Source organism: Eucyclogobius newberryi, unplaced genomic scaffold, assembly GCF_026437365.1.
Source record: "Eucyclogobius newberryi isolate DKJ021-1_F unplaced genomic scaffold, fEucNew1.0.hap1 SCAF_19, whole genome shotgun sequence".
Taxonomy (NCBI): Eukaryota; Metazoa; Chordata; class Actinopteri; order Gobiiformes; family Gobiidae; genus Eucyclogobius; species Eucyclogobius newberryi.
In genome coordinates, this window is record NW_027315823.1 from 32,315,570 (window position 1) to 32,328,992 (window position 13,423).

The 13,423-nt window shown below is 39.5% G+C and overlaps 1 protein-coding gene across 2 annotated transcripts in view; it reads right to left on the reverse strand.

The window, feature by feature from the left end:
- atp2b2 (ATPase plasma membrane Ca2+ transporting 2) overlaps positions 1 to 12,989 on the reverse strand; it is a 102,659-nt gene extending 89,670 nt beyond the window's left edge. The window contains exon 1 of one of the 2 annotated variants that reach the window (XM_072452675.1): positions 12,283 to 12,989. In XM_072452675.1, coding sequence (XP_072308776.1) covers positions 12,283 to 12,484 — 202 coding nt within the window. In that variant the 5' untranslated portion in view covers positions 12,485 to 12,989. The remainder of the gene's footprint in view (positions 1 to 12,282) is intronic. The other variant, XM_072452674.1, reaches the window with a different exon arrangement.
- Positions 12,990 to 13,423: the final 434 nt, after the last annotated feature.

Sequence of the window (13,423 nt, forward strand, 5' to 3'; positions counted from 1 at the left end):
ACAAAAAGTGCAGGCAATAAGGTGTTAGGTTACAGTTGTATACAATGAGCTGGAGAAGGCATTTTTACAGAACTATGAGGCAAAGCAGAAATTCAACATGAAGTAGACAGGGATTACTGTGCGCACCGCTCTAATAAATATGTCAAGTGAAGTGTTTTCATGAGTATCATCAACAACTTGCTCCCAGGAGAAATAAAAGCTTTGTACAATACATCATATTGTGCTATCCAAAGTAATATTGTCGGAGCAGGGACTTCCACGCACAGATTTACCACAGACATAAACTCATTTGAACCGGGGACATTAAACTCAAGTAGTTTTCAGCCTCAAGGCTTAACTTTAAAATTGTATTGATTAGATTGTACTTTTATTCAAACAGCCACATAGAGTTAATTTGTACCTTTAACTTAATGATAATGAATTAGTACCGGTAGCTATAAAACCTGTTGCACAATACGCATTAGTGTTAATCAAATGTAGCTGTAAATACATTTTGAGATATTAATTGTAGGACAAAGGATATTGAGAATCAGTCTATTCTAATGTAATACATGCTTTTTTTTATCAAAAGCTCTTCTTCATCTGTCTGTAACACCATGTAGTTTGGAGCAGTTCAGACTTTGGAGAAAGAATGATGATTTATGTTAAATGGCACTGAATAAAAGTCTACATTGTTTCTGTTCAGGAAAATTAATAAAACAAATTGTTTTGATTGATTTGACTGATAGATTGTTTTATTTTCAGCTTATGGCAGACAATAATGACATCTGGTTTACACTAGCTACAGATTGTCCGCAGACACTTAAACCTTAATTTAAGCTCGATAAGACGAAATTAATAAATAAATCATGATCTGCCATTGTGATGACATTTTTATTTTATTTTATTGTCATATACCACAATATTGGAAGTCTTTACAATATATGATATAGCTGTTAAGCACTGCAATATCAATCTTATTTCAATATTTGAACATGCTTTTTTGACATTTAGTATTTGTGAAAATAAAGACTTAACAAAAAATAAAACAAAATCAACACTGATTTATAATGAATATTGAAAACCATGAATAAAATCAGCCTTTCAACATTTAATTTTAAAAAGAGCTTCTGCTGTTGTGATTTTGGCCGTTACAAAAATAAATTGACTTGAATTGAATAGTGTTATTGCAATATATTTAGTTTGTTGCAATATCGATTATTTTATCTGCCAATATTGTGATTTCAATACTTTTGCAATATATGGTGCAGCCTGAATGTCAACAGTTCAATCTCACAATCATCCACGAGGGCCAGTTTGACATAGACTGACCTTTAAAGACATGTCTGGGGAGGAAACAAGACTGATAAACGGCTTCTCTTACTTTTAGTGCTTTTCATGAAAACAAATACCATCATACAAAAACTTACGGGACATTTGTGCAACAGAACAAAACTAAATGCTCATCTGCATAGACACAACAAAGATGATGTCTACATGATTCCACATCTGTCAGGCTTTTAACGAACACATTTTTACTTTTGATCTTTGAAGGAGAATCTTGAGCTTGTTTGATTTATATTTTGGATTTTATAATTGATACTACATATGGCTTGTCAATTGCCTTGTGACAGACAATTAAAAAAAAAACATGGTGGTTTTAAATAGGGCAGAAAACAGCTGTTTAATCCATAAACGCATTTTCTATAATTAGTTTATTTGCAAATTCACCAAGTTTTGGATAAATGGTGTGCTACTTACTGCTGGGATGTGACGACGTAGGAGAGAGCGGTTGAAGGTTACGGATGTGGAGCAGAGCTATTTAGGCTAGGCTGTACAGAGGCCCACTGGGAAGGCAGTGACCGAGCAGCTCACCGAAATAGAAATGGGAGCAAAGAAGAGGGAGACGGCGCTGGGGCGAGCAGGTACAACAACGCTGATGGAGGCGAGGTGTACAGGGGACCAGGGCAAGGGCAAAGGAGAGAGGACGGCGCTCCAAACGTGGGAGGATTTATTGCTTCGACAACAAATAAAGAGCTTTGGGCAACTGGTCCTATAGTATGTGAGCATTTGTACGTTTTGTAAAAGTTTGCTGCCAAGAAAGGATGAGTGTTAACAATAAAGCGAGAAGAAACATCACGATTGTAAGTGTATTCACGATTGTTGACACCATGACCAAACAACAGAGAAATTCACTATACATTTTCCTTTGTTAATGTATATTCTTTGCAAGTTTAATGAAGTCAAATGTTCAAGATGAAAAATGTATTATTTTGGAAGATAAATACTTACTTATAATAAGTACTTCATGCATTTTTTTTACTACATTGGCGATTATTGATAGGAATAATCTTGACATCCCACTGCCAAATCACAAAATGTTAATGGTGTGCTACTTACTGCTGGAATTGATCCCTCATTAATATTGGACAGAGAATAATGAGGCACTTCAAACTGTCTTTAACACTGATATTCCATTTGATTGACAATCATTTTATATTTTTACCTTGAACTTGAATATGGACACATTTGGCAGCCATTTGGGACAGATGGGAGCGATGCATAGGGTGATATGCCTGACTGACTTTTTTATTATGATGCAGTCTTGTTCTGTTTATTCATTATTTTTATTTTTTTAAATAACACCAAAATAAAATAAAACTGCACTGTCAAAATTAACATAAATTAGTTTAGATGACCCTGAGTTACTGGCAAAGCACATTTCTGCCTTGTCATAACAACAATTTGCACTAGCGGGAGTGAGGACTGAACTGATCTCATCTTCGGCTGCAGAGGTTTGAGCCTAGTTTAGTCCTGATTTAGGACGCGTTCACACTTGCAACAAAACAGGGACTAAACCTGGACTAAACTGGGAACTAAATCAAGAGTAGACTAGGGCTAAACCAGCACTAGAACATGACCAAAACAGAGTCTACATCAGGACTACACTGGGTGTGTTTGGTCCTCTTCGCTTTCCTGATTTAGTCTTGGTCTTGTCTTAGTTTAGTTCAAGGTAAGTCCCTAAGTGAAAGCATTTAGAAAAATGGGGAAGCAACAACTTAGAGAGAACATCTTGCCTGTCAAAAAACATTTACATAATACAGCAATATACAATACTGTACAGCGACTTTGTCTTGGTTTGTTTGGAGACAGTTCCATTTAGTGAAGATGGATTATACTGTACAACCAGCAATGAAATGCTAAACGATTCCTCTTTGAGTCTTAAGAATATTACCTCAAGGAGTTTCCACTATTACAGCCAAAAGCGTTTAGTGCCTCTATAGTAGCTACGCACTGAAGCTCTAAACTCCTCATGTGACTCATTTATCCCAATATTTACCTCTTGCCAAGGTACCACACTTCAGACCTGTTTTCCACAACATCAAAGACTATCTCTGCCTTAAGGATCTCTTTATCCTCTTGACCCTAAAGAGGAAACTGCTCCATGCTTTTCACCCAAAGCCTTCACATCCTAAAATGTTATGATGACATGATTTCAGATGTAAGTTAGGAACCTAAAACTCACAAATCACAAACGGAAAACCAGATTATTATTTGGGCTCACAAACCTGCCATGTTAAACTTATGACTCAAGAATCACATATTATTTGAGTTTGATCAATGCAACCAATTTTGAAGTTGCTCTAAGATATTTCTAACCTGGTTTATGCCAGACTGATCTGTGTCTCACTCTGAACTGAGTTCTTAACATGAATCAATCTGGAAAGATTCTCGCCGAAAGCCGTTGAGACGTTAAAAAGTTGGTTGAAGCGTCACAACAGCGAAAAGCAGAAAAAAATAAATTGTGTTAAATCCAGTGTTCAGAAAAGCACAGTCTTCTTTCTCCTCCACAAATGTACAACGTGTCATTGTGTGCACGTCTTTGACAAATACAATAGTCTGTATATCTCCTAAAAGAGGCCGAAGTACGACCATCAGCACCTCCATGTTTGTTCGGGTTGTTTTGACTTCTGCCCAAACCACGATGCTGCTCTGTGACTTCATGCCAGTTTTAGTTTCAAGTAAATAGGCCCAGTAATTAAAGAGATATTAATCATAAAATAGGGCAAAACAAAACATTCTACATTCTGTCCTCCAACTCAGTGTTAAACTATTGAGCCTGAGATTGAGTCGTCTCACATCAGCCTAATGTTAAACCATTGGAGATTTTATAGGATAAGATAAGTTAAATATTAAACTTAACTTTCTTTCAAAAGTATACATTTCCTTAAGTAACTTTGTAAACAAATTGTATTTTTCATTTTTTGGACTGCATACTTTTACTTAGTAATATTTAGTTGGAAGTAACAGTACTTTAATTTGGTTACTATTCCCACTGGGATTAAGTTTGATGTTGACAATATAAAATAATTTGTGTTTCTTGCCCCTTTTCTTAAATTATGATTTTGTTTTTCTCATTTTTGAGTCCATCCTTTGAAAAAAAACAACATTTGTGCTTTATTTACAGTGTGTTGTCCTACCAATTACATAGACTTTACACAGTTTCACCTAAAGTTACTTGAGTAGTAGTTTTGCTTACTTGAGTAAATTGTTTATCCACTACTTTGTATAGTAATATTATTTTGAATGAACGTTAATCTACCCATCTCTGTCCAGCAGCTAATTGTGTTGTTGCTCTTTAATTTCTCTTTTTAACTGTTTTTGCTTATGTATCTCTACATATGGCATGAGCTCTGTTGGTAATTTATGACGTAGAGATATCACATAACAACAACCTTTAGGTGGCTGTTTGCTGTTTTGAACCAACTATCTTCCCTGTTTCATCTGAGTAGAAACAGGTTCAGAGCACACTGAGAGGCTCCTTCCAGTTTGCCTCCTGTTCTGAGAATCTAAGCCAAGGCCTGACATCCCATCTGGCCCATAAATGACTCACGGCATTCACCCTTCCAAGCGCCTCGGGGAAACGCTAGCCTGTTCACCCCACGCTAACCTATAAGGACCGCACCAGTAACTACAACAGGCACAGGTTTACTGTACAGGGCCATGGAGCTCATTAGTGCATTGTGAAACAGGCACCAAAACGGAAAGTTAGCAAAGGGAAAGGTTGTATTGTCTTGTCAATACTACGACAATAACTACCACTACTGCTTGGGTAACATCTTCAGTCATCTTTAATTATCCAGATTCTACTACTATTACTTCTAATATCACTACGTCTATTGATGTAACAATAAAAATAAGTTCCAAGATGGCACCGCAGACGATGCCCAGGTGTTTCGGAGTGTTTGTTTTGTCTGTTTTTATGCATAAATTGTGTGTCCGCGTGTTCTTACACCCGTGAAGAGCTCTTAACCATCAGAACCATAACTCCTACAGATCTAGTTCCAGTATTTTTAGCATCTGCTGCAGAATTAGTCCTTTTTTTTTGCCAATGAGTGAGATGTTGCAGACAAGAAAAACGAGTGGGGGTCCTCGGGCGCCTTAGGAAAAGTGGCGCACGTACGCCCTTACCTGGCATTCTTAACGTGAACTAACATTCCAACAAAGTGGATGAACTGGCGCTGCTGATGAGACAAAACAGAGACTTTTCTTCATCTCCTGGGAGTGTGTTGAGCACAGTACAATACACATCAATACCAGTTCTCTGACAACTTTTGTGAAGTGGGCCCCGGCTTCTCACCAAGGCCTGTGGCGCTGACGTCTGTAGTCATGAAGTCATTTGAGCGCCTGGTCCTTCCCCACCTCAAGTTCTTCACCTCCCCCTGCTGGACCCCTTGCAGTTCGCCTACAGAGCCAACAAGTCTGTGGACGACGCCATCAACCTGGCACTCCACTTTATCTTGCAGCATCTGGACTCCCTGGGAACCTATGCCAGGATCCTGTTTGTGGACTTCAGCTCTGCATTCAACACCATCCTCCTGCTCTGCTCCAGGACAAGCTCTCCCAGCTCAACATGCCTGACTCCACCTGCAGGTGGAGCACTGACTTCTTGACGGATCGGAGGCAATGCATGCAGCGGGGGAAGAATGTCTCAGACACTCGGCCTATCAGCACAGGAGCTCCACAGGGCTGTGTACTTTCTCCTCTGCTCTACTCCCTGAGTGTGTCTACAGGAGGGAGGTGGATCGGCTGGTGTCCTGGTGCAGCTGGAACAACCTGGAGTTCAACGCCCAGAAGACAGTGGAGATGATCACAGACTCCCCCATCACCACCGTAGACTCCCTCCACTCCCTCAGTACCACCATCACCCAGGACCTCAAGTGGGAGCCCACCATCAGCTCCCTCATCAAGAAGGCCCAGCAGAGGATGTACTTCCTGCGGCAGCTGAGGAAATCCAATCTGACAGCGGAGATGATGGTGCAGTTCTACACGGCCATCATTGAGTCCATCCTCACCTCCTCCATCACCGTGTGGTACGCTGGAGCCACAGCCAGGGACAAACAGAGACTACAGCGCATTGCTCTGCTGAGAAGGTGATCAGCTGCAGACTTCCATCTCTGCAGGACCTGTACGTTCTCCAGGGCTCTGGGACGAGCAGGTCCTTCTCACGCTGGATATGGACTATATGAGCCACTCCCCTCAGGCAGGAGGCTACGTTCCATTCAGACCAGAACCTCCCGCCACAAGTACAGTTTATTTCCCTCTGCCGAACTACAATTTAATCAATCACACACTGTTCACTTTCTGCACCACATCTGTAAATGTAACTGTAAATTATGTGTACATAGTAAGCCTATTCTTAATTTTACCCTATAGTACTACAACTACTACAACTACTACCGGTACTTGGGTAACATCTTGTCTTTATCTATCTATTTCAAGATACAACTATTATTACTTATGGTATAACAATAACTACTTTTAATTCCATTACAAATATTACTACTACTAAAACTACAACAACTAGGACTATTATTACTTCTACTACAACTATTATTATTACTACTAATTAATAATGGGATAGTTTCAGTCAGAAATACATTTTATTTGTAAGACATCAACATACTTTGAGGGCCTATAACTGTATTTTTGAAAACTAGGTGTGGCGAGGTACAAGTTTGACACTTCTGCAATAAAAAGACAGCATTCTTGTCAAGGACATAATTTTGCAGTACTTGTAACTCATATGTAGTTGTTTGTCTACACAACACCCGATCAATGACAGTAGATAATACACAATGAGACTGTGTTTTCTATGTAGCTGCATCCTTTATAAGTAAATATGTTTTCATTGCAGGGGCACAACATCTGTGCTTGTGTAGAGCATCAATCACAAGACTAAGAGCTGCTTTATCAGGAAAAAACTGTGTTATGTAAGCTTAAGGCAATATGGTCAAAATATGTTGCTTAAGGGTGGGCGATATTGAGAAAAGTGGATATTTAAATCTTTTTGTTTGGAGAATCCCCTATAACAATGTCTTATGTCAATCTATAAGACATTTCTTAAAACATGTCTTAAAATCTATTAGTGGAGATTTAAGTATGAGACAAATGTGAAATGACTGTATTTGGAAGTTTAGAGGGTATTTCCCCTCCCATTTTCATTTTATTCAGCTTTTTTGCAGTATTTTTTATGATAAGAAATGCATTTGATATTCCAATTTTGCATATCTTCAAAATGTCCCCAACATTTTTAATATGTTGCTAATCAGCCAAATCTCGAGTCACTTGTGGTCCACTGTCCAATTTACTTTTTTCTTGTTTCAGTTCCGTTGTTAATATATGTGAAAAAGACAACTACTGCTTCCGTTCAAATACAGTTTTGACAATGCCGCTTAGTGACTAATAAACACTATTTTGTATTATGACAAATCTAAGCGATTGTCTGGAGAAATGTGACTGCACTTTTATACATGTCACTTCAGCTGGGACAACGGTGGCTATATTTGGACAGTAAACCATAGCTATACATGGCCTTTTTGTTTCTAAGGCAGCTACTATACTGTGCGAATAACGCCTGGAGGCTTTTATGCATTGAAATGAATTGAGGTCGTATTATCTAACCCTAAAGCGCACCAAGCAGATCCCGGGATAAATAAGTGGGCTCTCGAATGCCACTGAAACGGTGCAAATTTTCCAGTGCGCTCTATACGGCAGCGCAGCGGCTAATTTGTCCTAATGCACGGGCTCACCTCTCGACTGGTTTCATCTCTTTACTAACAGAGCCTTTGTAACGCAGCGGGCCCATTCATGCGGCGTTACTAAAAGGGCTTCCGTGGGCTGCATATACAAAGGCTAATAGGTTAACCCCGGTCAGGAGCCTTTAGCGTCAAGCACCAAGCTGCGGGACAGGGGCCGGTTACCCACACCAAACACGATGACAGTGCGCCACACATATTCGAAGCTAATCGAGTAGAATGAGCGCGAGCGCGTTTTTGAGGGGCATATGTGATGTGGCAGAATGCATTAACATTAACTAACACCTGGGATCACTTAGTCACATGGCATCGTGTTGAACAGCAAGCGCTGCATTTAGACACTATACACTTTATTCAAAACATGTACATCCTTCTGATGAATGTTCAAATGGCTGTGTACATAGGGGTGGGCGATATGGACCGAAATGTATTTCTATATTTTTTGGTGTATCCCGATAATGAAAGGCAGATAATATAATGTCAATCAAACACAAACGTGTGAAATGTCTGTAAAATGAATCACGAATGTGCAGAATATCACCTCAAACCGTTATTAGAAAGTTCAAAAAAGAACTTGTTTTCGTTTTTATCTTTAATCAGCTGTTTAAGTAGCATTTTTACAATAAACGATACACTTGCTATTCAAATTGTGCCTATCTTCAAAACAAAAATCACAATATAATTTATATTTCGATACATTGCCCACCTCTGTGTACACATCAGGCGTGTGTTTAGGCAGAGGAGTGAGCAACAAGGTGCTACGCAAGCTTCTTTATTCCTCTGCAGTTCAATTAAGAGTTAATTTAATCCACCTGCTGATTGATGTTGTGTTAGTGTGTTCTGGACAGAAAGAGGACATTGAGAATTCTTCTTATAGTTGACTGGGTGTAAACTATCTTAATCCAACTATAATCTGGTGCTCAATGTCTCTGTACATTGTCTTTTCAAATAAAGGCTGAACTAACCTGAAACATTTCTGTCTGTTTTGGGCTAATCCTTGTTTAGAACTACTGTAGTAAGTGTGTGGTCCCATTTTGGTCCTGGTTTAGATCTGGTGGTCCTCAGAGGGCCAAATATTTACTTTGATGGTACTTCAGGTGTGAGAAGTATGAAAACTGCTGCGTTTTGATGTGTTGCATTTTGATCATTATTCTGTAATTTTATTGTTTATTTAATGAATATTGAAAACCATTTTAATCCAATAAATGCAATTAAACAGAGTATGTTGAACGTTTATAATTTTGCTCCATTTAGGTCTATTGATAAGTAAAAACAGTCTGTCTTTTATTATTAAAAAATAACTTGAGATCAGATAAATATAGTTTAAATTGCTAAATCAATTGGAAACCTGGCTGGTCAGACCCATTTACCTACAATTAAAAATATCTCAAATTAATTAACTTTTTTTTTCCAGTTTACTCGTGTCTACAGTTTTAATTGGATATTTATCCGTTCAATATATGTGTGCTGAATGGTAATCTGACTTAATTTGCCAATATGATTTTTTGATTTTTCAGAGCAAAGAAGAATGTATCTAAATACGGCTTTTATCAGGAGACTTGCGTGCTGTAGTTATAAGCACATTGTGTCACACTGTTTTCAGCGTCTTAAAGCATAAAGTTTACTGTGAAATGAACGTGTATTTTTATTAGAGGTGTCAGATTCTATTAAATATATTATCTACTGAGAGAGGGTGACTCAGACATTTTGTTGAGTCATAAAATGTGAGAACAATTCCAATTTCAAGTTTGTGATTAAAAAGAGTATTATATTGCTTGTTCTAATTCATTTCTATTTGAATCTCTTGTTTTAATGTGATGTAGCACAATCATAATGGTAATAGTAATTACGCGAAAGCAATTCATTTTGATGTTAACTTATTGCTCAGTGATTGGAGCGATTTTCTCATTTTCTTCTTCCTGCTGCTTCTGACTAATCTAAGTATAACAGCTGCTGACCTAGAAGGGCTGCTATTGGACCAGAGAAAACGGGAAACTCAATCCGAGAGTGCGTCGGCCAATCAGCTTTCAGGCTCGCTCTGATGTCATACAGGTGACACGACATGAATACAGATCAACGAGACGGATGAACTGCCGGTGTTTTCTGCCATCGAGCTTTTTAAAGAGATACTACTGCTTTACAAAATCTGATTCCAAATATTGTAAAAATCTTGAGATGTAATAAATAATGAGCATAATGAAGCATTTAAGTAGTTTGTATAATTTATGAGTTTTATATGTTAATTATTCAAACCTCTACTGCTGAAGTTTTAATACATAACCAAAAAATAGTTATCTGCTAAAGCAAAATGTACACAAAATAAATATTTGGCCTCAAAAATATTGTTCTAGCTTTAATTTATTGAAGGGAGAGAAATTATTTTAAATGGGACAAATTGTAATTTTTTCATGAGCATTTAAAGTTAAATAATTTTCCCTTCATCACTCTGCATTAACTTTGATGGATTCTGATTGATTGATTGATTGATTGATTGATTGATTCAAGCTTGTTTGAGAACTTCTGTATAGTTAATGCCTGTTTTCACTTACCCCCTATCTACGCCCACTGTGATCGAATCAAAATGTTTGTCACAGTGAAATGTCACTATCTACAGTTTTGAAAAGGAAGTCAATGGACCTGTTTCTATCATTCAGTTGTTGTAGAGTCTACAACAACTGTCTATTGGTCTGAGCTGTTTATGATGAACAAAAGGTTAAATAATTAACTTCTAATGTTACAGTTTCATTGTAATAACCTAAAAAAGGCATAATATTTCTATAACCTCTGGTGTAATCATCAAGGGCTTCATGACATTGAAAGGTCGAAGAAAAGGATTTTTGTACAACTAAGCTTACATAACTACAATGCAATGTGTGTTTGTAAGACTTATAAAATATAAAGCGCTAAATTCACATATACGTTGATAATTTGCATAATAAAAACACATATCCCACATGAATGACACATATAGCAATTGTCCACAGTTAAATCAGATCATTAGCTAAAATTGCCTCTCTTAAATTTAACTCTTATTATATTAACATGCTAACCCTAACATACATACAAATCAGTATAACCTGCATGATTTGTGATTTCAGGTACTGTACACAGACAACATATTGAATTCATACCATTTATCTACAAGGAACAGCCAGGTAAACATGACCAGATCCACCACAGTCGCTGCTTTTCTTGCTTTCTCAACCCAGACGCATGCCCAAACCTCCCGTGCGTTGCCCCAGAGACCCGCTCCCTAATAGAGCTATGGCTGATTGGTTGACAGGATGGGGGAACGAGGGGAACGAGGGGAGCCGGTGCCGTATGGGGGGGGAGGGGGGGACTTCTGTGCATACTAAAGACCAGTCCAGCACCGGGCGGCTGAGCTGAATTTTCATTAGTCTCTTCAAACGGGACTCCCCTCCCGCTCGCCTGCTGCTGTTGTGATGCTGTGCTTACGCATTTCACCAGGTGCTTTACAAGGTCCCCGCATCTCTCCGCTCCTACATTATTCACACTAGACACGGCATGTATCTAGGGCTGCGCGCTCATACAGGAAAAATGTGCAACGTGCCTCATCAATAGAGCGATAAGAGCAGGGATGATCAAATGCCAACTGTAGAAGAGTCTGTATGATTAATAACACAAACAGGAGCTTTGTAAATTCCAGCACTCAACGCAAGAGACTTCAATAAATCTGGGTAAATGTCACTGACATAGAGGACCATAATGCATCACTCTGCACTGAGATACAACGTGTTCCTGGGGATGTGGACAGTGCAATTTGTGCCATTGTGTTGTGGACTAATAAAAGGATTTTTGAAAATACAGAGCTCGGAAATGCCAGCACTCAAAAATGTGAGTTTGGAAATATATTTAACGCTATATTTTCTGATGAGTAAAATGTATCTTTATGATGGAGCTAAGACTGTAAAAACTGTGTTTTCATTTAATTTTATTCATAAAGAAACAAATCCAACAGGTCCAACTGTAGCAGACAACAAGTATATTGAACAGAACCAGATTTTCTTTACTACAGTAGAGATTGCATAATACCATAGCAATATATGCACCTCTTCATATGTGCGTGATACAGGTGATAAAAGTGATACTGTTCCTATAATCCAGAGAGTGCAGTCCTAAATGTCAGAGTGAGTGCAGGAGCCGTGGGGTGACATTCATGTTAAAACACAGGGGCAGCACTGACCTTCTGTGGGAGAGGTTTTAAGGCGCTTGCACAGCCCCTCCATTCCCCCGTAGTCGTCCTGAATCTTGACCACCGCCTCAGAGCCGCGCAGCTCCATGAGAGTCCGCAGCTCCATGACGGAGCAGCCGAAGCCCGCAGCAGCAGGGCTGCCCTCATTTCTTTGGTTCTTGGCATAAAAATCACTGTTCGACATGTCCCCCATGATGCCGACTCAAGTCAAGTCAGTCGATCAGTATTCGTTATTGCTTTAAAGATTAGAAGAACTCGCAGCAGAGGAGCTCTCAGACAATCTCATCCAGGTATGAGTCAAAAACATACATAGATTTATTATCAGAAGCAGCCCTTGAAGGCAGAGATAAGAGGGAAAAGATTAATCAATAGATGCCGTCTCGCCTCAGAAGTGAAAAAACAGAAGAGCCGAAGAGAGGTGAGGAGGAGGGGAGCATCCAGGTGAACGTGGGACAGCCCAGTGGTCCTCTTCACGGCTGCAGTCCAGCGCCGCTCCATCTGTGGTGCCCCATCTCTGCTGCGTCTGCTGCATCTGCTGCTCCTTTGCCTGCTGTCTACATGGTGGTCTCCCCCATCACTGCTGCAGAGACACAGAGACACAGAGTGAGAGCAGCTCAGGGCAGGTGTTACTGTGGGTGCTGGACTGCTCTGCCTGCTGCCTCTGCCACCGCGGCTGCTGCTAACCTCATAGTGAGGACACGCGCTGCCGAGAGAGGGAAGAGGCAGGAGGCGGGGCCAGAGGATGCTCCGTTCTGCTGCAGAGAGGAGGTGTGAGCAGAGAGGGAGCTGCCGTGACGACACACAGGCAGCTCCACGTAACGCGGCACTGTCACTGCTGCCTCCTGGTCTCGGCTCGCTCTGTGCACGGCTCACACTGAGAGCAGCAGGAGGTGAATGCAGTAAAAGACACCAGACAGAGCAGAGAGCTAAATGCACTAAGCTACTCAATGTTTATGCAAAAGATTCAGAAAACACAATACACCAGTGCTTTGATCAATCTTTTAGATTACTGTTGCTATGGCAACAAACCTACCATTGGTTATGAAACAGCTCTCCACAGTGGTCCATTGTATTTTACTGTAAAAAACATTTGATCAAATCTATGTTTAAAAAAAATAAGGAGCTGCCTATC